This window comes from Pseudopipra pipra, chromosome W (genome assembly GCF_036250125.1).
Source record: "Pseudopipra pipra isolate bDixPip1 chromosome W, bDixPip1.hap1, whole genome shotgun sequence".
Taxonomy (NCBI): domain Eukaryota; kingdom Metazoa; phylum Chordata; class Aves; order Passeriformes; family Pipridae; genus Pseudopipra; species Pseudopipra pipra.
The window spans coordinates 31,752,545-31,780,276 of record NC_087580.1 but is presented as its reverse complement, the minus strand read 5'-3'; the positions used below and the strand labels follow the sequence as shown (position 1 = coordinate 31,780,276).

General features: G+C 56.0%; 1 protein-coding gene and 1 pseudogene across 1 annotated transcript; one reads left to right on the top strand and one right to left on the bottom strand.

Moving 5' to 3' along the window:
- LOC135405268 (zinc finger protein OZF-like) lies at window positions 1–16,535 on the bottom strand (annotated as a pseudogene).
- Window positions 10,256–27,333, top strand: LOC135405601 (zinc finger protein 883-like). Its single transcript, XM_064640308.1, has 2 exons — window positions 10,256–11,449; window positions 26,609–27,333. The coding sequence occupies exons 1-2, from the start codon at window positions 10,299–10,301 to the stop codon at window positions 27,282–27,284; spliced, it is 1,827 nt and encodes a 608-aa protein (XP_064496378.1). The 5' UTR covers window positions 10,256–10,298; the 3' UTR covers window positions 27,285–27,333.
- Window positions 27,334–27,732: the final 399 nt, after the last annotated feature.

Genomic DNA, 27,732 nt, shown 5'->3' with positions numbered 1-27,732 from the left:
GGTCACCCTCACTGTCAGGGGGGTCGGGAGAGGGGCTGGACATGGAGGAAGCTTCTGGCAGCTGCTCACAGAACCCACCCCTGGAGCTCCCCTGCTACCAAAACATGGCCATCCAGACCCAATACAGTGCCCAGCATGGATGACCTGGAACCAGGTCTGTCCTCAACGTGGGTCCCTGTGGATCATCCAATAAAGGTCCTCCAATAGCTGACGGAGTTGGAGCAGCGGCCGAAGCTCTTCCCGCAGTCGGGGCACTGGTAGAGCTTCCCTTACCGGTGGGTCCATTGGTGTCTGGTCAACTTAGAGCTCTCGGTGAAGCTCTTCCCACACTCCCCACACTTGTAGGGCCTCTCCCCTGTGTGGATGCGCCGGTGGGTGACAAGGTGGGAGTTCCGGTTGAAGCCCTTCCCGCAGTCGGTGCAGCGGAAGGGCCTCTCATCCGTGTGCGTCCGCTGGTGCACAAGGAGAGTGGAGCTGGTCCTGAACCTCTTCCCACATTCCAAGCACTTGTAAGGTCGTTCCCCAGTGTGGATGAGTCGGTGGATGTGGAGGGTGGAGCTGTAACTGAAGCTCTTCCCACATTCCCAACATGTGTAGGGCCGTTCCCCAGTGTGCACACCACGGTGTTGGAGGAGGGTGGATCTCTGGCTGAAGCTCTTCCCACATTCCCTACAGGTGTAGTGCCGTTCTCCGGTGTGGATGTGCTGGTGTTCGATCAGGTGGGAGCTGTCCCTGAAGCTCTTCCCACATTCCATACACGGGTAGGGCCGTTCTCCAGTGTGTATGCCCTGGTGGGTGCGGAGGTTGGAGCTCTGGTTGAAGCTCTTCCCACATTCCCTACACGTGTAGGGCCGTTCCCCAGTGTGGATGCGCTGGTGGGTGTGGAGGTTGGACCTCTGCCTGAAGCTCTTCCCACATTCCCCACACATGTAGGGACGTTCCCCGGTGTGGATGTGCTGGTGGGTGAGGAGGTTGAAGCTTTTCCTGAAGCTCTTCCCACATTCCAAGCACCTGAAGGGCTTCTGCCTGCTGGGAGGCTGCTCAGGGACCACCAGCTCAGAGCTCCCCCTCAACCTCCGGCCGCCTTCCCGGCACAGGCTGGCTCTTTCCTCCTCAGAGCACCCTGGGATGGCTTTGGAGCCCCTCCTGTGGGGGGATCTCCGGCCCTTTTCCTCCCCGCTGCCTTCCTGCGCCGGGGAGCCCTTCAAAACGGCCTCTCCCACCAGGGTCTCATGGGGGGATTTGTCCTCCGGGCTCTCCGTCCTCAGCTCGGGGCCTGGGGCAGGAAGCAAGAAGGACAGGCAGGGGATTTGCCTCCGGCCCACAGGGAAGGCCAAGGACATCCCCCCAACTCCGGCCCCGGCAGGACGGTGGCGCCAGCGGGGTTGTCCTGCAGCCGGGGCCATGCTCGGCTGACAGAGCCAGCACAACACCCGCCCAAAGGGACACTGACTTCCTCCTCACCTGCCTGGGGGGCCCAAGGCATCTTCCTCTTCCTCGCAGCCTCCTCCTCCATCCGCCCAAGCTTTGGGAAGGACAAATCCTGATGGGGGGAAAACAAAGGCTGAGCACGTTGGCTTGGGCGTTCCTCCTGCCCAAGTCCATCTCTAGAACTCACCGGGCCTCCTGTGGCCATAAAAACCTCCAAAACACCAAGATTCAGCCCACAAAAACCCAAACCACCAACATTCAGGCAAAAAGCCCCTCAGAAATAGTGAGATGAACCCCTCCCCAAACTGCAAAAAGTTAAGATTCAGCCAAAACATACTCCAAAATATGAAGATTCAGCCAAAAAAAAAAAGTTTAAGTGGGAGGATTAGGAGAGTGAGGACATTTCATGAGCACTTGATTTGATTGAGTTGCTATATATTAATCAAAAGCTGAATTAATGTAGTCTCACTTAAAACTCAATTTTTTTCTTCCTAGTTTCAGTGTAGAGAATAAATATGAAATCACTGGACTTCAGGCCTTCATCATTACCCCTGTGCTTTGGTGTGCAAATGCTTCCTCCTTCCACGCCTCCTCTGCCATCATTTCTGACAACTGGATTCCTCTGTTGTGCCAATATTCTGGGTGTGCAGTTTCCATATTTGCAAGGATTAAAAGCAACTTTTTGCCTACGAGTGTGAAGTTTAGTGTGAGAGAATCCTGGGCAGTCAGACACTGAAATTGTTGAGCTTCAATGGGCCGTGCAAATGGAATGACAGAATCCATTCTGCTGGCCCAGATACAGAAGCCAATCTGTGGCTGTGGCTCTTTGCCTCACTGGCACCATCCTCTGTGGTTCCTGCTGCCCACCATGGCACTGGCAGCCCCAGGGGCACAGGTACGTCCATCCTGTACATGAAGTCAGAGTCAGACTGTCCACAAATGTTAGCAGGAGTAAAACACTGCACTGCTGATCTTCTTGAATTTATCTCTATTAATGTCTGGCTTCACTTGGTCAATCTGTGTTCTCTTGCACAGCATTACGTGGGTTTATGATTTTTATTATCACTGCACCAAATTAATCTGGAATGTGTGGTCAGAACAGTAATTACCTGTATTTGTGTATAACTGTGTGCTCTTCTATTTTTCATGCTTTCTGGCAAATTCACTGACAACTTCTTTCATGACTGCACGATGGGGTCTGAATTTAAGGTTGGGGGGTTTTCCTGAGGGCAGCACTACACCAGACTTTTGTGTGTGTGTGAGACAGGCAGAACCACAAATGCCTGCACAGCCCAGAGCAGTCAGTGTGGGGCTGTGCTTGCTGCTGCAGAGACCCCCAGGGAACAAACCCAGGCAGTAGGTTGGGTTTATTCCTTGCTCTGTGTCAGTGGAATAGAAGGTTCCACAGGAGCTCTCTCCCCCTCTGTGGCACCGGGTGGCTCGAAGCTGAAGGGGGAAGGGGGTCAAGTGCAAGTTCCCTTCTGAAGTGTGTGTCCCTAAGGAGGACACTTGTTCTATTACTGCTTATTATTTGTAATATCTTATAGATCTATCATACAACACCTAAGGATGGATTCTATAGAATATGTGCCATATATATGATACAGAATATATCTGATTATTGCTTTATCTGCCTGTCCAGACAGATATTGTGTATGCAGAGAGATTGTATTTGAGGGATATGTTCCTCTCAACACCTTGTGAGCTCCACTCCCAGTGCCAGCAAATTCCTGAAGCTCCCCCTTCTGTGCCCTGCAGGTTTTGGCAGATTTGCAAGAGCAGGGGAATCATTCCCTGCAGCCCCTTTGCACTGTAGGAAATGGGAGCCCTGTGCACATCCTGCTGCCTCCAGATTCCATTCTGGCTGTGGGAACAACCCTGTGGGGAGCAAAGAAATGCCTGGTTCTGCAGGAGCTGCAGATGCTCAAGGGGCAGCAGGACCAAGTCAGGGGCCTGAAGGGGGCCTGGGGGGCTTTGGGGTCCGGGAGGGTCCTGGGGGAGCTGGGGAGGGGCTTTGGGGATTGGGGGTACAGACCAGGACAGACCAGGACAGACCAGTACAGACCAGTACTTCTTCACTGCTCCCTGGATCTCTCCTGGAGCTGGGCCACCTTGTTGTGCGACACATGAGCCCCCCCCCAGTGCCCTCCCAGTACAGCCCAGTGCCCCCAGTACAGCCCACTGTGTTCCTGTCCCAGGGTGCTGGGTGATCCCTCTTTGGAGGGGTTGGAATGGATTTGGGGGGGGGCTGTGGGAGATTTGGGGAGATCTGAGGAGTTTGGATGGGGATTTGGGGGTTTTGAGTGCCTTTAGGGAAGTTAAAAGAGGTCTTGGGGACACTGGGGGGTCAGAGGTACCTATGGGGGGAGGGGATTAAAGGGTAAATGGAGGTTAGGAGACATTTGGGAGGGGTTAATGAGGCCTGGGCGGGCAGAGGAGGGGCTGCACCAAAAGCAGGTGAGTCTTGAGACCCCCCCTGGTGTCCCCAAGACCCTCTTGGTGTCCCCAGTTCCTCCCTTGACTCCCCGAGGCCCCCCTGGTGTCTCAAATGTTCCCAGGGACTTCCCATAGCCCTAATTCCCCCCTAGGCACCCCCAATTCCACTGTCCACAAACCCCTCCCCAATGTCCCCAAGGCCCCAGATGTCCCCAACCCTCCATTTCACCCCAGGAGCCTCCCCTGGACCCTCTGACCACAAAAACGCCCCCACACACATTCACAGAAAGGCCAAGGGCATCTGGGGACACACTGGGGACAGTTGGGGGGCTTTGAGGGGCACTGGGTGATTACTGGGGGATTACCAGGACACATGGGGAGACACTGGCAGGTTACTGGGCCATACTGGGGGTTACTGAGTGCTCACTGGAGGATCACTGGGCCATCCTGGGGGGCAGTGGGAGGTCACTGGGACACACTGGGTGGTCACTGAAGGGGTCACTGGAAAGTCACTGGCATATACTGGGGTCTAGAGATCCCCTTACCCGGATGTGGTACATTTCCCCCCCCCCGGATTTTGGGGGCCATCCTAAGGACCCCTTCTTTTTGGGGCTGGGGGACCCCCTGGACCCACTGCTGGGCTTTAGGGGACCCCCCAAAATGCCCTCAAAACCCCTGAAAGCCCCCCCTCGACACTTCAAAACCTTCTCAAGGTCCCCTCAAATGCCCTCAGAGACCTCATCCCTCCCCAGCACCCTCTAAACCCTCTCAGTGACCCGCAAAACCCACCTGGGACCCCCCAGTCCCCTTTAGGGACCCCCCAATCCCCCTCAGAGACCCTCAAAACCGTCTAACACCCCGTAAACCCCCTAGAGACCCCAAAACTGCCTAAAAGGTCCCGCCAGGACCCCCAAACCTCCTCAGAGACCCCCAAACCCCACCTGGCACCCCCAAATCTCCTCAGAAACCAAAACCCCCTCAGAGACCCCCAAACCCCTTCAGGAACCTTCAACCACCCCCTGAGTCACCTCAGGACACCGAACTCCCTCAGGGACCCCTCAAAACCTCCTCGGTTATCCCCGAACCCCCCCGCTAAACCCTCCCGAGCCCCCCCGGGGGACTCACAGCACTCAGAGCGAACCGCAGGCCCCGCCGCCATCACCGAGTCCCGGCTGCGCGCGCACCGCGGTCAGAGAACGCCGCCGCAGCCAATCAGCGCGCGGCCACGCCCCCGCAGCCCCGCCCCCGCCCCTGCCGCGTTGGCTGCCGGGAATCGGTGATGGCGGCGGGTCGGTCGGTGAGCTCTGAGTGCAGGCGGGGGGTGCGGGAGAGCGGGGTCTGGGGATCCCCTCGGGGGCTGCGGGGAGCGCGGCTGTGGGGGGAAAGGCTGGAGGGCTCGGGAGGGTTTAGCGCGGGGGGTTCGGAGGTTCGGAGGACCCTCTCGGGGGCCGCGGGGCCCGGAGGCCTCCCAAGAACCCGGATGTTCGATTCGATTCCTGACAAAGTCCCTCGGAGAAAAAAAATCAAACTCACCCAACCAAAAAAAGAACCCTAAAAAAAGGAAAAGTGAGAAAAAGGTGAAGGAAAAACTGCAAGGGCCAGGATGATTTTATTGCTTTGCTTCAGTTTTTCCTTGGTCTCCTCCTTCTCAGATTCTTTGCTCTCTTCCTTTACAGAAAGCTCTTCTGCTGTTCTGTGGTTTTGGGGTCCCTTGGGGGCTTTTAGGGGTCCCTGAGGGGGTTTTTGGGGGCTCTGAGGAACTTCGGTGTCGCGAAGGGACTTAGGGGGGAGGTTAAAGCTCCCTGAAGGGGTTTGGGAATCCCTGAGGGAGTTTTGGAGTCTCTGAGGGAATTGGGAGGTCCTGGGGGGCTTTGGGCGGGGGGCCTTTGAAGCAGTTTTGTGGGTTTCTAGGGGGATTTAGGGAGTTACAGACGGTTTTGAGGGTCCCTGAGGGGGTTTTTGAGGTCCTTGAAAGGGCCTGGGGGGTCCCAGGTGGGTTTTGCAGGTCACTGAGAGGGTTTAGGGGGTCCTGGGGGGGAGATGAGGTCTCTGAGGGGATTTGCGGTGTCTTTGAGGAGGTTTTGATGGGTCCAGAGGTGGATTTCTGAGGGGGTTTCTGGGGTTTTGCCTGGATTTTGGGGGATCTCTGTGTCAGTCCTGTCTGGCCACGGCCAAATAAAACTCCTTTGAGGCCATTTCCCATCCCACCATAGCACCTCTGCCAGCCCAGTGGACCAACCCCAAAGAAAGGGGATCCCAATTCCCCCCTCGAACCCCAGAGACCCCCAAAACTCAGCACACAGAGACCCCAAAGGAAGGGGGGCCTGGGTGTCCCCTAAAGTCCAGCAGTGGGGTTCAGGGGATCTCGCAGCCCCCAGGGGAGGGGTCCTGTGGGTGCCCCCAAAAGTCCTGGGGGAGCAGAACTGACGAAGGGGATCCCAGTGCCCCCAGTATAGCCCAGTGACCTCCCAGTGACCCTCAGTACGGCCCAGTAACCCCCCTCAGTGACCACCCAGTGTGTCCCAGTGACCTCCACTGCCCCTCAGGATGACCCAGTGATCCTCCAGTGAGCACCCAGTAACCCCCAGTATGGCCCAGTAACCTCCCAGTGTCCCCCGCTGTGTCCTGATAATCCCCCATAACTCCCCAGTCCCTCCCAGTGCCCCCTTGTTCCCTCCAGTGTGTCTCAGTATCCCCCAGTAATCCCCCAGTGCCCCACAAAGCCCTCCAATTGTCCCCAACATGTCCCCAGATGCCCTTGGCCTTTCTGTGAATGTGTGTGGGGGTGTTTTTGTGGTCAGGGGGTCCAGGGGGGCTCGTGGGGTGAGATGGAGGGTTGGGGACATCAGGGATGGGCCTTGGGGACAGTGGGGTTAAGTTTGGGGACAGTGGAATTGGGGGTGTCAAGGGGGGAGTTGGGGCTGGGGAGTCCCTGGGAACATTGGAGACACCAGGGGGGTCTCGGGGTGTCAAGGGAGGAACTGGGGACACCAAGAAGGTCTTGGGGACACCAGGGGGGGTCTCAGGACTCACCTGCTCTTGGTGCAGCCCCTCCTCTGCCCGCCCAGGCCTCATTAACCCCTCCCAAATGTCTCCTAACCTCCATTTTCCCTTTAATCCCCTCCCCTCACAGATCCCTTTGATGCCCCAATGCCACAAAAACCCTTTTTAACTCCCCCAAATACACCTAAAGCACCCCAACCCCCCCCAAATCCCCATCCAACCCCCCAGATCCCTTCAAATCCCCCCCAGCACCACCCTCAAATCCATTCCAACCCCTCCCCAAAGCAGGATCACTAGGCACCCTGGGACAGGAACACAATGGGCTGTATTGGGGGCACTGGGCTGTACTGGGAGGGCACTGGGGGTGGCTCAGGTGTCCCACGACAAGGTGGCCCAGCTCCAGGAGAGATCTGGGGAGCAGTGAGGAGGTACTGGTCTGTACTGGTCTGTACCCCCAATCCACAAAGCCCCTCCCCAGCTCCCCCAGGACCCTCCCAGAACGAAAAGCCCCCTTCAGGCCCCTGACTTGGTCCTGCTGCCCCTTGAGTGTTTCCAGCTCTTGCAGAACCAGGCATTTCATCAGCAAATGTGCAGGTGACCCCAAGCTGGGGGTGTGTTGATGTGCTGGAAGGCAGGAGGGCTTTGGAGCACAGATGGTGTGAGGAGAGGCTGAGGGAGCTGGGGGTGTTGAGGCTGGAGAAGAGGAGGCTCAGGGGAGACCTCCTGACTGTCTGCAAGTCCCTGCCAGGAGGTTGGAGCCAGGTGGGGGTGGGGCTGTTCTGCCAGGAAGCAGCAGTAGGACAAGAGGGCTGGGTCTTGAGCTGTGCCAGGGGAGGTTTAGGTTGGATATTGGGAAGCAATTTTTTTCCTGGGAGAGTAATCAGGCCTTGGAATGGTCTGGGCAGGGAGGGGGTGGAGTCAGCGTCCCTGGAGGTGTTGAAGGTGAGAGTGGATGTGGCACCAGTGCCATGGTCTGGGAAGCACGGCGGGGTTGGATCCAGGGTTGGACTTGATGATCTCGGAGGTCTTTTCCAACCTGATTGCTTCTGTGATTCTGTGATTGCCATTCCTATGGCAGCACATGCTTGAGGCTCTATCCCCAGGGTGATTGAGATGTCTGTCCATATCTATCTCCAAGGTTAGTCTGTAAATGTGTGGTGTTAGAAAAGCAGGCTGAGTTCTGGGTTGGTTGTAGAAGGAGAAAGAAGCCCAGAGGCCAGTGCAAGCAGGCAGCCCTGAGCTTGCACCTGATGTCCCCTCCCTGCAGGTTCCTGTCCTTGAGCCCAGGCCCTGAGGTGAGGCTGAGAAGTGGCGCGGAGGTGAGCCCAGAGCTGTCCCTGAGGTGAGGCTGAGAATAAGTGCAAGGCAGAGGTGCTGCTGAGGAAGGAGAGCCCTGTGGTGGGGAAGAAGACAAAGCTGTGAATGCCCATCCCCAAGAAGGCGTTGTCTCCATCCCCTGTGTGCCAGGTGAGCTGGGGCTTTGCTGCAGAGCTGCGGGCGCTGATTTGAGCGTCTCCAAGTGCTGAGATGGTGGGCACCCAGGAACACAAACTGTGCCTGGCCACAGAGCCTGCAAGGAGGAGCAGAGACAGCCCTGGCAGTGTGGGGGTCCAGGTTGTCCCTGTGCCTTCCCCTGCAGGCCCTGTCTGTCCCTGCTGGGCCCCTGTCCATCCCCATCAGGTCCCTGCCTGTCCCCCCGGGCTGAGCTCCCCCCAGGAAGTGCCGTGGAGCTGAAGCTGCTGCCATCCCCCCCCTGCAGCCGCTGCCCCAGCCAAGGGAGCAGCAAAGGCAGGGCCAGGAGCAGAGGCAGCAGCAGGGGAGCCCTGGGGGGGCCGGGAAGGTCTTGTGTGGGTCAGGAAAGAGGCGCTGGGCACGAGGCCGGGGCTGTGCTGAGCAGGCCCAGCCCTCACATCCCCCCAGCCAACGCCGGCTGCCCGGGGGGCTTGGGAGGGACCCCCAGCCCGTGTGCCCCACACTGAGCTGGCAGAGAGAGAGCCAAGGGACAGGGCCACGGGCAGGGCCACGGGTGAGGGACAGGCAGGGCCATTGCAGGGCCACGGTGAGGGCACAGCCTGTGGCAGCAGAGCTGCCCAGGGCCGGGGGCAGCCGGGGGGGTTGGTACCAGCCAGTGGTGGGGCCGAGCAGAGCACGAGGCCTCTTGCAGAGCCCTGGAGCAGCCTCCCACTTGCCAGCCCTGCCCTGGTGGGGTGACACTGTCCCCTCCCTATAGGACACTCCCCTTTTTTCTATATTCCTGGTTGCTGATTGCTTCTGGGGACCTGAGGGCCCCTCTGCAATCCCATCCATGGGGCACAATCTCCTCTCTAGAGCTTGACTCACTGCAGTCTTTGCAGGAAAATCTGTGCTGGCAGCCCACGTATGTCATGACCCCCCACGCTCCCCCCAGGATATTCTGGACGAGTTCCCCCTTTCTGGACACCCATGGGATGGGGGGGCGATTGTTCTCCTGCTGTTGCTGTTGCTGCTCCGCCCCTGTCCCTGCCCTTCCTGCTGCTGTCGGGTGAGCGGAGCGGCCACGATGGGAAAGGGGCGAGAGAAGCAAAAAGAGCGGGTGGGACCCCCAAAGGGAGCGTGAGGGGCAGTGGGTAACCCCCAAAGGGAGCTGGGGGGAGCGAGGATTTGGGGGGCCAGTGGGAAAGGGTGGGAGAGGGGGGAGAGCAGGAGCGGAGTTGCTGTGGGGTTGCCTTGGTGTCCCCATGCCTTGATCCCTGGAGAGCGGGGTAGGCTGGAGAGAGGGGGGAGCTGTGAGAGCCCCGAGAGCCTGGAGAAGGGGCTGTGGAGAAGGGGAAACCTGGAAAGTGGGGACCTCTGAGATTCCCGGGACAACGAAGTGGAGAAACTGGAGAGGGGTAATTCCTGGGAACGCGGCACCCCAAAGGCGAGAGTCACAGGAGAAGTGGTCCTTGGGACCCCCAACACTCTCAGCATCCCTAAGTGGGACTCCCAGCATCCCAGACAGGGGAGACCCTCTGAACCCCAGAGGGGAGAGACCAGAGAGGGGGAACTCCTGTGAGAGTTTTTATGGCTGAATCTTGGTATTTTAGAGTACTTTTTAGCTGAGTCTAAAATTTTTGCAGTATGTGGGGGATTCGTCTCACTATTTCTAAGAGGGTTTTTTCCTGAATCTCGGTGGTTTGGGTTTTTCTGGGCTGAGTCTTGGTGTTTTGGAGGTTTTTATGGACACAGGATGCCCGGTGAGTTCTAGAGATGGACTTGGGCAGGAGGAACCCCCAAGCCAACGCGCTTAGCCCTTGTTTTCCCCCCCATCAGGATTTGTCCTTCCCAAAGCTTGGGCAGATGGAGGAGAAGGCTGCGAGGAAGAGGAAGATGCCTTGGGCCCCCCAGGCAGGTGAGGAGGCAGTCAGTGTCCCTTTGGGCGGGTGTTGTGCTGGCTCTGTCAGCCGAGCATGGCCCCGGCTGCAGGACAACCCCGCTGGCGCCGCCGTCCTGCCGGGGCCGGAGTTGGGGGGATGTCCTTGGCCTTCCCTGTGGGCCGGAGGCAAATCCCCTGCCTGTCCTTCTTGCTTCCTGCCCCAGGCCCCGAGCTGAGGACGGAGAGCCCGGAGGACAAATCCCCCCGTGAGACCCTGGTGGGAGAGGCCGTTTTGAAGGGCTCCCCGGCGCAGGAAGGCAGCGGGGAGGAAAAGGGCCGGAGATCCCCCCGCAGGAGGGGCTCCAAAGCCATCCCAGGGTGCTCTGAGGAGGAAAGAGCCAGCCTGTGTTGGGAAGGCGGCCAGAGCTTGAGGGGGAGCTCTGAGCTGGTGGTCCCTGAGCAGCCTCCCAGCAGGGAGAAGCCCTTCAGGTGCTTGGAATGTGGGAAGAGCTTCAGGACAAGCACTGAACTAATCCAACACCAGCACATCCACACTGGAGAACATCCCTACATGTGTGGGGAATGTGGAAAGAGCTTCAGGCACAGCTCCAGCCTGATCCGACACCAGCAAATCCACACTGGGGAACGGCGCTACACATGTGGGGAATGTGGGAAGAGCTTCAGGGACAGCTCCGACCTGATCCGACACCACCATATCCACACTGGGGAATGGCCATACACATGTGGGGAATGTGGGAAGGGCTTCAGGAAGAGCTCCTGCCTCCTCTCCCACCAGCTCATCCACACTGGGGAGTGTCCCTACACATGTGGGGAATGTGGGATGAGCTTCAAGCAGAGCTCCACCCTCTGCCGCCACCAGATGATCCACACTGGGGAACGGCCCTACACATGTGGGGAGTGTGGGAAGAGCTTCAACCATCGCTCCACCCTATTCACCCACCGGCTCATCCACACTGGGGAACGGCCCTACACGTGTGGGGAATGTGGGAAGAGCTTCTACCAGAGCTCCACCCTCCACATCCACCAGCGTATCCACACTGGGGAACGGCCCTACAAGTGCTTGGAATGTGGGAAGAGGTTTCACACCAGCTCACATCTCCTTGTGCACCAGCGGACGCACACGGATGAGAGGCCCTTCCGCTGCACCGACTGTGGGAAGGGCTTCAAGCACAACTCCACCCTCGTCAGGCACCGGCGCATCCACAGCGGGGAGAGGCCCTACAAGTGTGGGGAGTGTGGGTGTGGGAAGAGCTTCACCCAGAGCTGTCACTTGACCAAACACCAACGGACCCACCAGTAAGAGAAGCCCTGTGAGTGCCCCGACTGCGGGAAGAGCTTCGGCTGTAGGACTGACACACAAAAAAGGTTTCAAAAGGTCTTCAGCATTTTGAGTATCTGCACTCCAACATCAATTTATTCTTTGGAATATGTGTAAGTTTAACCTTATTTTAGTCTGAAAGCCAAATTCACCACTACCCCGTTCCCTGATAACCATGGGCTGATTCTGACAAGTGAGGCAGAAATTACCCACTGCCCAGCAAAAACCAGTGGGGCCAGCCAGTGGTCTCTGCCCTGGCACCCCAGTTTCCCCAGTCTCATCTCAAAATGACCAGTTACACTGAAGCAAAGAGCACTGGAACCAGTGCAACAAGCCCTAGTCTGACTTTCACACCCGCCCACGTCTCCTGTTTTCTGCTGCTCTACAGACTTCCTTGTTTAAAATACAATGGAAAAATGAACAGTTTTGGGGGTTGTTTTGGTTTTGGGCTTGGGTGTTTTTTCCCCCCTCACTGTTCTCATTAACCTCATTTCAAATCTATTTTGGTGTTTGAAGATGAATTAAAATTTTGAATGATTTTTAATGTTAATACCTTGACCAAAGTATCAAAACATGAAAAATAAAAAAACCAAAACACCACGAAGCTGTCCATTATTGTGACAATCAAACACTCAGAAGTACTAACATGAGTGCAGTTAAACCCCCATAAATAAGACCATTAAAATAATTTTAATATTTATATATTAATATATTTTTACTAAGCTTAACATAAGGAAATTTAACTCCTGACATCAGCTTTCCCCACCTCCCAAAAAGGTAATTTAGTTACATCTTAGTCACCCTTGAAAAGCTCTTTCCAGTTGGGTTGGCCTCTGCCTTAGACACTCATGAGATCTGCCAAAACCAATTTAAGGGCAAATTTCCCCACCAGGTTCAACTCCATTGGTTGTACCAAAAACTTTGCAAGTAACCCCACAACTTTCATCTTAAACTCTTCTCTCAACCTTGTAAAATAATTAGCAGTAAACAGACCTGATAATGTGTTATAATTAAGAACACGTTCTTGTTCTCAAAGTCATTCACACACCAAAAAGATGCCACAGAACGACCAAAATGTTAATAGCAACTTCTACACTTTGGAAATCTACATTTGGTTTAAAAGATTTCACAGTGGTTGTTTCCTTAGGAATTCAGGCACATTTTACTAACAAGTTTCAATAAACTTACAAAAACATCTTCCTCCACTAAGACACAGGCAGTCATCCTAACCTGAGGTAGGCACTGAAAAGTCCAACTTTTTCTTAGCTGTCACGAGTCTTTCATTCCTTCTGTCACATCAATTAGGCATCAGCCCATTTTTCAAGCTGCTGTTATCTACCAGCTCCTGCTTTGGTTTCCAAGCCCAGTATTTTGGCCACGATAAAATCAGGGACCTGGGCACTCATGTCAGAATGACAAAGAGTACTGACCCTCCCTGCCAAGGGAGACAAACCATTCCCAACCTCGACCAAAGGTTCAAGGCAACGATTCTGAAACAAAATTTACAAAGTTTTTCTCTTCAGTTTTTTGCTGCAATTCTCTGTTGCTCTATTAAAAGACCACAGCAGTGAAGGACAAGGCCTGATGGCCAAACCCAGGGCTTCAGCCACTTGAGGTCTATTGAAACCTTTCTGTGAGGAAAAGCTTAGAGAATTGGGATTGTTGAGGCTGGAGAAGGGAAGGCTTTGGGGTGACCTAATTGTGGCCGTCCAGTGCTCTCAGTAAAGTCGTGGACAGCACCCAGCTGGGTGTGAGTGTGGATGTGCTGGAGGGCAGGAAGGCTCTGCAGAGGGATCTGGACAGGCTGGATCAATAAGGCCAAGTGTCAGGGCCTGCCCTTGGCTCCCAACAACCCCCTGGAATGCTCCAGGCTGGGGGCAGAGGGGCTGGAGAGCTGCTCAGCAGGAAGGGACTTGGGGGTGCTGCTTGACAGGGGCTGGATATGAGGCAGAGTGTGCCCAGGGGGGCAAGAAGGCCAAGGGCATCGTGGCCTTTGTGGAGAAGAGTGTGGCCAGCAGGAGCAGAGAACTGATTGCCCCTCTGTGCTGGGCACTGGGGAGGCCCCACCTGGAGTGCTGTGTCCAGTTCTGGCCCCTCAGTGCCAAAAGGCCCTTGAGGGGCTGGAGCGTGTCCAGAGAAGGGAACGGAGCTGGGGAAGGCTCTGGAAAACATGTCTGCTGAGGGACAGCTGAGGGAACTGGGCTTGTTGAGTGTGGAGAAGGGGAGGCTCAGGAGGGACCTCATTGCTCTCTGCAATGACCTGAAAGGAGGTTTTAGTGGGGTGGGGGTCGGTCTCTTCTGCAAAGCCTTTAGTGACAGGAAGAGAGGAAACGGCCTTAAATTGCGTTGGGCAATGTTCATATTAGATGTTAAAGAACCCTTTTTCCACTGAGAGAGTGTTCAGGCATTGGATCAAGTAGCCCAGGGAGGTGGTGGAGTCTCTGGAAGTGTTCAGGTGTGTGGTGGGTTGACTTTGGCTGGACACCAGGTGCCCTCCCAGCCGCTCTATCACTCCCCTTCCCATCAAATCAGGGGAGAGAGTAAGGTGGGAAAAAAACCCAACTTGTGGGTTGAGATAAGGCAGTTTATTTAAAGCAAAAAGTAAAGCAATGCTTGAACACGCAGAATCAAAAGAAAGCAGGGTTTGTTCTCTGCTTCCCATGAGCAGCCATGGTTGGCCACTCCCGAGGAGCAGGGCTTGGGTCCGCGGGACGGTTCCTCAGCAGGCAGCCATGAGACAATGAATGCCCCCCTCCTGCTCCCTGCCTCAGCTTTTAGAGCTGAGCTGACCTCCCATGGTCTGCAATGTCCCTTGGGTCAGTTGGGCTCAGCTGGCCTACTTGGGTCCCCTGCCAGGCTCTTGCCCTCAGCTAAGGAAGGAATGTCCCAGTGTTGGTGCTGTGCTCAGCAGTGGCCAAAACACTGGGGTGTTCTCAACCCCCTTCCAGCTGCCAATGCCAAGCCCAGCCCTGGGAGGGCTGCTGTGGGGAACTGAACTGCAGCTCAGCCAGACCCAACCCAAATGTCTATGGCACATATTCTATAGAATCCATCCTTAGGTGTTGTGTGAGAGATCTGCAAGATATTACAAATAATAAGCAATAATAAGGCAAGTGTCCTCCTTAGGGACACACACACAGCCCCCCAAACTAGTGCCTGGGTTTGTTCCCTGGGGGTCTCTGCAGCAGCAAGCACAGCCCCACACTGACTGCTCTGGGCTGTGCAGGCATTTGTGGTTCTGCCTGTCTCACACACACACCCAACATTGGGATGGATCTGGATGTGACTGGCTGTGATGTCACAGGGGAGATGTGATGTCATAGGATTGATGTGATGTCACAGAGGAGCCTTGATGTCACAACAAGGATGTGATATCACAGGGGAGGTGTGACAGTCTCATGGGGGTCATTCGGCACAGCGGGGTTGGCAAAGGGGGGTGACCCCCCTGAGCTCCCAACTTCCTGTGCGGTGCTGGGGACTGCTGGATCCAATCTCAGCCTTGCATTATGACAACAGCTTCAGTTTAGAGGAACTACAGAGGTGTGACTGAAACAGTTTTGTCCCCCAGGTTTTAATTATGGAAAAAAAAATCTATTTATAGAAATGAATTATTTAAGGTTACAAATGATCAGACAAAAGATCTTCATCACAATTATTTACTGCACAATAGAAACACTAAAACTACCAGGAGTACAGGATAAGACAGGACAGTGCTCTACACTAAAGCAATTGTTGAAGCAATTCTACTCAAGTTGGCACAAAAGCAATAATTCTTAATTAGAGATGGATGGAACTCCCCCAGACCAACACTCGTGGGGAGATCTCTGCTCTCAACCTCCAGCAGTGACATTGGGGGGTCCCCAGCCAAGGCAGGAATCTCCGCAAAGCCCCCAAGAAGGGTTCTGTTGGAAGAAACTGCCCCTGGGAAAGGGGACTGGCCCCTTGTGGTCGAAAGGGATGGACTGACAGTCACTGGACTCCAGGGGTTGTCTCACCATCAAGGGGTTCATCGGGGTGGAAGCAGCGGCCGAAGCTCTTCCTGCAGTCGGGGCACTGGTAGGGCTTCTCTTACCGGTGGGTCCGTTGGTGTTGGGTCAAGGTAGAGTTCTGGGTAAAGCTCTTCCCACACTCCCCACACTTGTAGGGCCTCTCCCCTGTGTGGATGTGCCGGTGGGTGACGAGGTGGGAGTTCTGCTTGAAGCCCTTCCCGCAGTCGGTGCAGCGGAAGGGTCTCTCATCCGTGTGCGTCCGCTGGTGCACGAGGAGAGTGGAGTTGGTCTGAAACCCCTTCCCACATTGCAAGCACTTGTAGGGTCGTTCCCCGGTGTGGATGCGCTGGTGGATGTGGAGGCTGGAGCTGTGCCAGAAGCCCTTCCCACATTCCCCAAACGCATAGGGCCGTTTCCCAGTGTGGGTGCGCTTGTGGGTGGAGAGGGTGGAGCTCTGGCTGAAGCTCTTCCCACATTCTCCACATGTGTAGGGCCGTTCCCCAGTGTGGATGTGCTGGTGCTGGATCAGGTTGGAGCTGTTCCTGAAGCTTTTCCCACATTCCCCACACCTGTAGGGCCATTCCCCAGTGTGGATTTGCTGGTGGCGGATTAGGCTAGAGCTGTGGGTGAAGCTCTTCCCACATTCCAAGCACTTGAACAGCTTCTCCCTGCTGGGAGGCTGACCAGGGACCACCAGCTCAGAGCTCCCCCTCAAGCTCCGGCCGCCTTCCCGGCACAGGCTGGCTCTTTCCTCCTCAGAGCACCCTGGGCTGGCTTTGGAGCCCCTCCTGCGGGGGGATCTCCGGCCCTTTCCCTCCCCGCTGCCTTCCTGCGCCGGGGAGCCCTTCAAAACGGCCTCTCCCACCAGGGTCTCACGGGGGGATTTGTCCTCCGGGCTCTCCGTCCTCAGCTCGGGGCCTGGGGCAGGAAGCAAGAAGGACAGGGAGGGGATTTGCCTCCGGCCCACAGGGAAGGCCAAGGACATCCCCCCAACTCCGGCCCCGGCAGGACGGCGGCGCCAGCGGGGTTGTCCTGCAGCCGGGGCCATGCTGGGCTGACAGAGCCAGCACAACACCCGCCCAAAGGGACACTGACTTCCTCCTCACCTGCCTGGGGGGCCCAAGGCATCTTCCTCTTCCTCGCAGCCTCCTCCTCCATCCGCCCAAGCTTTGGGAAGGACAAATCCTGATGGGGAGAAAACAAGGGCTGAGTGCGTTGGCTTGGGGGTTCCTCCTGTCCAAGTCCATCTCTAGAACTCACCAGGCATCCTGTGTCCATAAAAACCTCCCAAACCACCAAGATTCAGCCCAGAAAAACCCAAACCAACAAGATTCAGGAAAAAAAAGGCTCAGAAATAGCAAGAAGACCCTTAGTCCCCCAAACTGAAAAAAGTTGAGATTCAGCTAAAAAATATTCCAAAATATGAAGATTCAGCACAAAAAAAGGTGATGGCGACTGAATTTTACCCTCCAGCAGGAAAGTCATTTGATTTCAAGCTCATCTTCAAGGTGCACCCTGGGATTGGAGCCTGGGCTCTAATTAACCTCTCCTGTGCTGCCAAACAGCAGGAGCTGGATGGCCAAGGGACAAACTCTGTGATCCCTGTCAGTGTCCATGGCCCCTGTCAGTGTCCTTCAGGGAAATTGGGAGGAGGAAATGAAAAAACTGGTTTGGAACTAAACTGATGTTAAAGTGGGAAAAACCTCCTTCCATGGAAATAAAACTTAGACAGTTTTTCCTGGGCTGAACAAGCTCATTCAGGGATGAAGGACTGGGACTTCTGTGGACACTTGTGCTGGTTTCTTTGGACACTTGTGTTCCTTCAGAGAGCCCCTGGAAACACTCTGCTGTTCACTCCCAGTGCCACCAGTGCCTGGGTCCTGTCTGCAGCAGCAGATTGCAGTGGGATGGGAGAAATGCTTTTCTGAGCCTCTGGGCTGGACACAGGCACAGCCTGACCCTGAACCCAAGGGAAACAAAGACAAATTCCACGGCTTTAGCTGGAGTAAGGCTGGGGGGGTTTCCTGAGGGCAGCACTAACCAGACTTTTGTGTGTGTGTGAGACAGGCAGAACCACAAATGCCTGCACAGCCCAGAGCAGTCAGTGTGGGGCTGTGCTTGCTGCTGCAGAGACCCCCAGGGAACAAACCCAGGCAATAGTTTGGGTTTATTCCTTGCTCTGTGTCAGTGGAATAGAATGTTCCACAGGAGCTCTGTCCCCCTCTGTGGCAGCGGGTGGCTCAAAGCTGAATATGGAGGGGGTCAAGTGCAAGTTCCCTTCTGAAGTGTGTGTCCCTAAGGAGGACACTTGCCTTATTATTGCTTATTATGTGTAATATCTTATAGATCTATCATACAACATCTAAGGATGGATTCTATAGAATATGTGCCATATATATGATACAGAATATATCTGATTATTGCTTTATCTGCCTGTCCAGACAGATATTGTGTATGCAGAGAGATTGTATTTGAGGGATATGTTCCTCTCAATACCCTGTGAGCTCCACTCCCAAGGCCAGCAAATTCCTGAAGCTCCCCCTTCTGTGCCCTGCAGGTTTTGGCAGATTTGCAAGAGCAGGGGAATCATTCCCTGCAGCCCCTTTGCACTGTAGGAAATGGGAGCCCTGTGCACATCCTGCTGCCTCCAGATTCCATTCTGGGTGTGGGAACGACCCTGTGGGGAGCAAAGAAATGCCTGGTTCTGCAGGAGCTGGTCCTGCTCAAGGGGCAGCAGGACCAAATCAGGGGCCTGAAGGGGGCCTGGGGGGCTCTGGGGTACAGGAGGGTCCTGGGGGAGCTGGGGAGGGGCTCTGGGGATGGGGGTACAGACCAGTACAGACCAGTACAGAGCAGGACAGAGCAGTACCTCCTCACTGCTCCCCACATCTCTCCTGGAGCTGGGCCACGTTGTCCTGAGACACCTGAGGCCCCCCCAGTACCCACCCAGTACAGCCCAGTGCCCCCAGTACAGCCCACTGTGTTCCTGTCCCAGGGTGCTGGGTGATCCCTCTTTGGGGGGGTTGGAAGTAATTTGAGGGGGGGCTGGGGGAGATTTGGGGGGATCTGAAGAGTTTGCATGGGGATTTGGGGGTTTTGAGTGCCTTTAGGGAAGTTAAAAGAGGTCTTGGGGATATTGGGGGGTCAGAGGTACCTATGGGGGGAGGGGATTAAAGGGTAAATGGAGGTTAGGAGACATTTGGGAGGGGTTAATGAGGCCTGGGCAGGCAGAGGAGGGGCTGCACCAAGAGCAGGTGACTCTTGAGACCCCCCCTGGTGTCCCCAAGACCCTCTTGGTGTCCCCAGTTCCTCCCTTGACACCCCGAGGCCCCCCTGGTGTCTCCAATGTCCCCAGGGACTTCCCATAGCCCTAATTCCCCCCTTGGCACCCCCAATTCCACTGTCCAGAAACCCCACCCCCCTGTCCCCAAACCCAACCCTGATGTCCCCAACCCTCCATCTCACCCCAGGAGCCCCCCCTGGACCCTCTGACCACAAAAACACCCCCCCCACACACACACAGAAAGGCCAAAGGCATCTGGGGAAACATTGGGGAGAGTTGGGGGGCTTTGCAGGGCCCTGGGTGATTACTGGGGGATAGTGGGACACACTGGGGGGAACTGAGGGACACTGGGAGGGCACTGGGGGGTTACTGGGGGATTATTAGGACACACGGGGAGACACTGGGAGGTTACTGGGCCATACTGGAGGTTACTGGGTGCTCACTGCAGGATCACTGGGCCATACTGGGGGGCAGTGGGAGGTCACTGGGACACACTGGGTGGTCACTGAAGGGGTCACTGGGAGGTCACTAGGATAAACTGGGGTCTAGGTATCCCCTTACCCGGATGTGGTACATTTCCCTCCCCGGATTTTGGGGGCCATCCCTAGGACCCCTTCTTTTTGGGGCTGGGGGACCCCCTGGACCCACTGCTGGGCTTTATGGAACCCCCCAAAATGCCCTCAAAACCCCTGAAAGCCCCCCCTCGACACATCAAAACCTTCTCAAGGTCCCCTCAAATGCCCTCAGAGACCTCGTCCCTCCCCAGCACCCTCTAAACCCTCTCAGTGACCCGCAAAACCCACCTGGGACCCCCCAGTCCCCTTTAGGGACCCCCCAATCCCCCTCAGAGACTCTCAAAACCGTCTAAGACCCGTAAACCCCCTAGAGACCCCAAAACTGCCTAAAAGGTCCTGCCAGGACCCCCAAACCTCCTCAGAGACCCCCAAACCCCACCTGGCACCCCCCAAATCTCCTCAGAAACCAAAACCCCCTCAGAGACCCCCAAACCCCTTCAGGAACCTTCAACCACCCCCTGAGTCCCCTCAGGACACCGAACTCCCTCAGGGACCCCTCAAAACCTCCTCGGTTATCCCCGAACCCCCCCGCTAAACCCTCCCGAGCCCCCCCGGGGGGACTCACAGCACTCAGAGCGAACCGCAGGCCCCGCCGCCATCACCGAGTCCCGGCTGCGCGCGCACCGCGGTCAGAGAACGCCGCCGCAGCCAATCAGCGCGCGGCCACGCCCCCGCAGCCCCGCCCCCGCCCCTGCCGCGTTGGCTGCCGGGAATCGGTGATGGCGGCGGGTCGGTCGGTGAGCTCTGAGTGCAGGCGGGGGGTGCGGGAGAGCGGGGTCTGGGGATCCCCTCGGGGGCTGCGGGGAGCGCAGCTGTGGGGGGAAAGGCTGGAGGGCTCGGGAGGGTTTAGCGCGGGGGGTTCGGAGGTTCGGAGGACCCTCTCGGGGGCCACGGGGCCCGGAGGCCTCCCAAGAACCCGGAAATGGTGATTCGATTGCCGGGAAAGTCCCTCGGAAAAAAAAAATTCAAAACCACCCAACCAAAAAAAGAACCCTAAAAAAAGGAAAAGTGAGAAAAAGGTCAGGAAAAAACTGCAAGGGCCAGGATGATTTTATTGCTTTGCTTCAGTTTTTCCTTGGTCTCGTCCTTCTCAGGTTCTTTGCTCCCTTCCTTTACAGAAAGCTCTTCTGCTGTTCTGTGGTTTTGTGGTCCCTTAGGGGCTTTTAGGGGTCCCTGAGGAGGTTTTGGGGGGCTCTGAGGAGCTTTGGTGTCACGAAGGGACTTAGGGGGGAGGTTAAAGGTCCCTGAAGGGGTTTGGGAATCCCTGAGGGAGTTTTGGAGTCTCCAAGGGAATTGGGAGGTTCTGGGGAGCTTTGGGGAGGGTCTTTGAAGCAGTATTGAAGGTTTCTAGGGGGATTTAGGGAGTCATAGACGGTTTTGAGGGTCTCTGAAGGAGTTTTTGGGGTCCCTGAAAGGGCTTGGGGGGTCCCAGGTGGGTTTTGCAGGTTACTGAGGGGGTTTAGGGGAACCTGAGGGGGAGGAGAGGTCTCTGAGGGGATTTGGGGTGTCTTTGACAAGGTTTCAATGGGTCCAGGGGTGGATTTCTGAGAGGATTTCAGGGGTTTTGAGAGGATTTTGGGGCGTCTCCGTGTCAGTCCTGCCTGGCCACGGCCAAATAAAATTCTTATGATGCCATTTCTTATCCCACCACAGCACCTCTGCCAGCCCAGCAGACCAACCCCAAGGAAAGGGGATCCCAATTCCCCCCTCGAACCCCAGAGACCCCCAAAACTCAGCACACAGAGACCCCAAAGGAAGGGGGACATGGGTGTCCCCTAAAGCCCAGCAGTGGGGTTCAGGGGATCTCCCAGCCCCCAGGGGAGGGGTCCTGGGGGTGCCCCCAAAAGTCCAGGGGGAAGATGTAGCAGAACCGACTAAGGGGATCCCAGTGCCCCAGTATATCCCAGTGACCTCCCAGTGCCCCTCAGTATGGCCCAGTGATCCTCCAGTGAGCACCCAGTAACGCCCAGTATGGCCCAGTAACCTGCCAGTGTCCCCCCGTGTGTCCTGGTAATCCCCCATTAACCCCCCAGTCCCTCCCAGTGCCCCCCCAAAGCCCCCCAACTGTCCCCAGTGTGTCCCCAGATGCCCTTGGCCTTTCTGTTACTGTGAGGGGAGGGAGCATTTTTGTGGTCAGAGGGTCCAGGGGGGGCTCCTGGAGGGAGATGGTGGATTGGGGACATCAGGGATGGGGTTTGGGGACAGTGGGGACAATGAGGAGGGGTGTGGGGACAGTGGAATTGGGGGGAATTATGGCCATGGAGAGGCCCTGGGGACATTGGAGACACCAGGGGGTCTCAGGGTGTTAAGGGGGGAATTAGGGACACCAAGAAGGTCTTGGGAACCCCAAGGGGGTATCAGGACTCACCTGCTCTTGGTGCAGCCCCTCCTCTTTCCCCTAGACATCATTAACCCCCCCAAATGTCTCCCAACCCCCCTTTTCCTTTTAATCCCCTCTCCCTACAGATCCCTTTGACCTCCCAAGACCCCTTTTAACTCCCCTAAATGCACCCAAAGCACCCCAAAACCCCTCAAATTCCTATCCAACTACCCCCTCAAATCTCCCCAAGCCTCCCCTCAAATCCCTACTAGCCCTCACCAAAGATGGATCACCTGGCACACTGGGACAGGAACACAGTGGGCTGTACTGGGGGCACTGTGCTGTACTGGGAGGGCACTGGGGGGGCTCAGGTGTCCCAGGACAATGTGGCCCAGCTCCAGGAGAGCTCTGTGGAGCAGTGAGGAGGTACTGGTCTGTCTTGGTCTGTACTGGTCTGTCCTGGTCTGTACTGGTCTGTCCTGGTCTGTACTGGTCTGTGCTGGCTGGTACCCCCAATCCCCAAATCCCCTCCCCAGCTCCCCCAAGACCCTCCCAGACCACAAAGCCCCCCAGGCCTCGCCATGTCCCTGACTTGGTCCTGCGTCCCTGGAGGTGTTGAAGGTGAGAGTGGATGTGGCATCAGTGCCATGGTCTGGGAAGCACGACAGGGTTGGATCCAGGGTTGGACTTGATGATCTCGGAGGTCTTTTCCAATGTGGCTGATTCTGTGATTCTGTGATTGCCATTCCTATGGCAGCACATGCTTGAGGCTCTATCCCCAGGGTGATAGAGATGTCTGTCCATATCTATCTCCAAGGTTCATCTGTAAATGTGTGGTGTTAGAAAAGCAGGCTAAGTTCTGGGGTAGTTGTAGAAGGAGAAGGAAGCCCAGAGGCCAGTGCAAGCAGGCAGCCCTGAGCTTGCACCTGATGTCCCCTCCCTGCAGGTTCCTGTCCTTGAGCCCAGGCCCTGAGGTGAGGCTGAGAAGTGGGGCGGAGGTGAGGCCAGAGCTGTCCCTGAGGTGAGGCTGAGAATAAGTGCAAGGCAGAGGTGCTGCTGAGGAAGGAGAGCCCCGTGGTGGGGAAGAAGACAAAGCTGTGAATGCCCATCCCCGAGAAGGTGCTGTGTCCATCCCCTGTGTGCCAGGTGAGCTGGGGCTTTGCTGCAGAGCTGCGGGCGCTGATTTGAGCGTCTCCAAGTGCTGAGATGGTGGGCACCCAGGAACACAAACTGTGCCTGGCCACGGAGCCTGCAAGGAGGAGCAGAGACAGCGGTGGCAGTGTGGGGGTCCAGGTTGTCCGTGTGCCTTCCCCTGCAGGCCCTGTCTGTCCCTGCTGGGCCCCTGTCCATCCCCATCAGGTCCCTGCCCGTCCCCCCCGGGCTGAGCTCCCCCCAGGAAGTGCCGTGGAGCTGAAGCTGCTGCCATCCCCCCCCTGCAGCCGCTGCCCCAGCCAAGGGAGCAGCAAAGGCAGGGCCAGGAGCAGAGGCAGCAGCAGGGGAGCCCTGGGGGGCCGGGAAGCTCTTGTGTGGGTCAGGAAAGAGGCGCTGGGCACGAGGCCGGGGCTGTGCTGAGCAGGCCCAGCCCTCACATCCCCCCAGCCAACGCCGGCTGCCCGGGGGGCTTGGGAGGGACCCCCAGCCCGTGTGGCCCACACTGAGCTGGCAGAGAGAGAGCCAAGGGACAGGGCCACGGGCAGGGCCACGGGTGAGGGACAGGCAGGGCCATTGCAGGGCCACGGTGAGGGCACAGCCTGTGGCAGCAGAGCTGCCCAGGGCCGGGGGCAGCCAGGGGTGTTGGTACCGGGCACTGGTGGGGCCGAGCAGAGCAGGAGGCCTCTTGCAGAGCCCTGGAGCAGCCTCCCACTTGCCAGCCCTGCCCTGGTGGGGTGACATTGTCCCCTCCCTAAAGGACACTCCCCCAGAACTCTTCAGGGTGGGCTTTTGTGTCTATTCCTGGTTGCTGATTCCTTCTGGGGACCTGAGGGAGCCTCTGCAATCCCATCCATGGGGCACAATCTCCTCTCCAGAGCTTGACTCACTGCAGACTTTGCAGGGAAATCTGTGCTGGCAGCTGCATCCTGAGCCCCAGGGCAGTTTGTATCCCCGAGTGCTGATCCATCCTGGGGACCCAAGGGATCCTCTGCCATTCCATCCATACAGCAGGAGTCACCCTCCTGCCCTTGACTCTCTGCAGAGGAACAAGTGCCATGTCTCATTTTGGGAGAAGCCAGATGCTGCCCCTGGGCCATCAGAAATGGTGCTGAAGCCTCTTTCAGCCCAGCCCCAGGTGCAGTTTTCTCATCCCCTCACCGAGTGCCTGCTCCCCCAGCCGGCACTGACCAACCAGGGTGTTTGGCACACTTGGTTTGGTGGTTTGGAGAAACTGCCGCGAACTAGTAGGGGGCCAGAGAACCTCGAGGAACAGCCCTGGAGAATTTTAAGTGACACTATATTAATAGAGCTTTTGATTAATATATAGTAAGTCAATCAAGTGCCCATGAAATGATCTCACTTCCCTCATCCTCCTAATTAAACACCTTTTTCTGAACTGAATCTTCATATTTTGGAGGGTTTTTTGGCTGAATCTTAACTTTTTGCAGTTTGAGGGGAGGGGTTCATCCCTCTGTTTCTGAGGGGTTTTTTTCCTGAATCTCATTGGTTTGGGTTTTTCTGGGATGAATCTTGGTGTTTTGGAGGTTTTTATGGTCACAGGATGCCCAGTGAGTTCTAGAGATGGACTTGGGCAGGAGGAACCCCCAAGCCAACGCACTCAGCCCTTGTTTTCCCCCCCATCAGGATTTTTCCTTCCCAAAGCTTGAGCAGATGGAGGAGGAGGCTGCGAGGAAGAGGAAGATGCCTTGGGCCCCCCAGGCAGGTGAGGAGGAAGTCAGTGTCCCTTTGGGCTGGTCTTGTGCTGGCTCTGGCAGCCTGTGGTGGTTTGAAAAACAGGAATTTCAAAAAGCTAATTTTAAAAGTTTTTTCCTACAAATTTTTCTAATGTGAGAGAAAAGAATTTTTCAGACACACACACAACTTAGTATAGGGGGAGGGGTATATATATTACAGTTTATATATACATATATACATATATATATATACACGTGGCAATTTAACTATCTCTTCTATGGTGAAACAATATATATACATAGATCGTCTCTCCTTTCCTTCAAAAAAGAGTCCAGAAGGAAAGGAGAAGAAATCCTCTTGCACTTTCAGGCCACAGCTCTTCCAAATTAATTTTCTGCGGCACTGGTAAATGTCTCTTATTTTTAAGGCAGCAGTTTTGATTTGTCACAGCTAGGATTCTTCTTTCTTCTGCAGCACGAAATACTAGGGATTAAAGTCTTTATCCCCTGCTCTTGTTAAGTGGAGGTTCTGGCCCCTGGAGGTTCTGGCCCCCGGGGAATGAGTTCTCAGAGATTTCCACCTCTCCTCCCCAGGGAATAAGAGTTCTAAGGTTTTTAGTTTAGTTCAAGTTCTTACCCTAGAACTGAGTCCAACTGACTCTCTTTCTCTCCATCTGCTCTGTTCTTGGATTCACTGGTTTGGCTGTTGCTGCAGGGTCCAGCCAACTTCTCACCACTTCTCCCCCTCCACGGTGGGAAAAGGTGGTGAGGTCAGCTGGAGAAATCCTGGGGAGTTTAACTCCTGCAGTCCTGGCTGGGCCAGGACAGCGGGGCCCAGGGACTCCCCCAAACCCATGGGAGGAGACTCCCCTCGGCCCTTCCATGACTGTGTGCTGCAGCCACCTTTCCAAAGGTCAGGGCTCTTCAGCTTGGCCCTCTCCAGCCACCCCTCGACTCGCGCTGGCTCCGCTCCAGCGCCGCGTCTGCGCCGATTGCAGCCCTCTGGCACCATCGGGCACCTCTGCCGTGTTCCTCCCCTGCCACTGCGAGGGGGGGAAGAAAATGCAACCCAGGGGGTCTACCTGATCTTTCGGGGTCCCCCTCGGTCACTGGCTTCAGGGGGGCTCCACTCAGTGGCCGTGCTGCTCCTGGTCCCCCCGGCCAGGAGCTGAGGGCAAAGGCCCCCCGGCCCGCGCCACACGAGTCCCGTTCAAAGCATGGCTGCCTCTCCTTCCAGCTACACAGTTAAATATAACCCCTTCTCTTCCGTTTCTGTGAGCAGGTAATTTCTGCAAGGGTGCACAAAGTTTTTAATTGGTCCAGTATCAAAAACACCACCCCTGGGCAGACTATCACAAGCCCCAGGGGAAAGGTTTTTTTTCAAACCACCACAATTTCCACCCCTAGCCCTTGCGAAATTACATACTTACAATGACTTCAAATTCTACAACTAACATACAATCTTCAATAAACAAAATATAATGAAAATTTTTCTACTACAATTCAATAGAACATTATTACTAACTTAACTCTATCTTAAGTATTTATACCACAACTATAGTTTTGTTTTCTATAATGGTTTAGTCTGTTGTGTCTGAAAACTTTCTTAGTTGTTTTAAAACAGAGTTTCATAATTTCTGCTTGCATGATCTAGGCATGCATGATTTAGCATGATCCCTGGCTGCAGAACAGCCCCCCTGCTGGGGCTGGAGTTGGGGGGATGTCCTTGACCTTCCCTGTGGGCCGGAGGCAAATCCTCTCCCTGTCCTTCTTGCTTCCTGCCCCAGGCCCTGAGCTGAGGACGGAGAGCCCGGAGGACAAATCCCCCCGTGAGACCCTGGTGGGAGAGGCCGTTTTGAAGGGCTCCACGGCGCAGGAAGGCAGCGGGGAGGAAAAGGGCCGGAGATCCCCCCACAGGAGGGGCTCCAAAGCCATCCCAGGGTGCTCTGAGGAGGAAAGAGCCAGCCTGTGCCGGGAAGGCGGCCGGAGCTTGAGGGGGAGCTCTGAGCTGATGGTCCCTGAGAAGCCTCCCAGCAGAGAGAAGCCCTTCAGGTGCTTGGAATGTGGGAAGAACTTCAGTCACAGCTCTGACCTGACCCGACACCAGCATATCCACACTGGGGAACGGCCCTACATGTGTAGGGAATGTGGGAAGAGCTTCAGTCAGAGTTCCGACCTGATCCGACACCTGCACATCCACACTGGGGCACGGTCGTACTCATGTGGGGAATGTGAGAAGAGCTTCAGGGACAGCTCCAGCTTGATCCGACACCAAATGATCCACACTGGAGAATGGCCCTACACATGTGGCAAATGTGGGAAGAGCTTCAGGGACAGCTCCAACCTGATCCGACACCAGCGCATCCACACCGGGGAACGGCCCTACAAGTGTAGGGAATGTGGGAAGAGCTTCAGGTACAGCTCCCACCTGATCCGACACCAGCTCATCCACACTGGGGAATGGCCCTACACCAGGGAACGGCCCTACACGTGTGGGGAATGTGGGAAGAGGTTTCAGACCAGCTCCAATCTCTTCCAGCACCAGCGGACGCACACGGATGAGAGGCCCTTCCGCTGCACCGACTGTGGGAAGGGCTTCAACCGGAACTCCAACCTCATCACCCACCGGCGCATCCACACCGGTGAGAGGCCCTACAAGTGTGGGGAGTGTGGGAAGAGCTTCAACAAGAGCTCTGGGTTGACCAGACACCAGAGGGCCCACCAGTAAGGGAAGGCCTGCCAGTGCCCCGGCTGCAGGAAGAGCTTTGGCTGCTCCTTCTCAAATGAAGCCCCTGATGGTGAGGCAACCCCTGGAGTCCAGTGACTGTCAGTCCATCCCTTTCAACCACAAAGGGCCAGTCCCCTTTCCCAGGGGCAGCTTCTTCCAACAGAACCCTTCCTTGTGGGGTGTGTGGAGATTCCTGCCTTGGGTGGGGGCGCCCCCAAGGTCACTGCTGGAGGTTGAGAGCAGAGATCTCCCCCCGAGCGTTGGTCTGGGGGAGTTCCATCCATCTCCAATTAAGAATTATTGCTTTTTTGCCAGCTTTAGTAGAATTGCTTCAACAATTGCTTTAATGTAGAGCACTGTCCTATCTTATCCTGCACTCCTGGTAGTTTTAGTGTTTGTCTTGTGCAGTAAATAATTCTGATGAAGATCTTTTGTCTGATCATTTGTA

What these genes read in the sequence shown, in the direction of transcription:
- LOC135405601 (XM_064640308.1), top strand. Translation starts at nt 10,299, where the DNA reads ATGGCCCCGGCTGCAGGACAACCCCGCTGGCGCCGCCGTCCTGCCGGG. An exon ending in AGCGGGGAGAGGCCCTACAA is followed by an intron (nt 11,450 to 26,608) that starts GTGTGGGGAGTG and finishes GAAGCCCTTCAG; the next exon opens with GTGCTTGGAATGTGGGAAGA.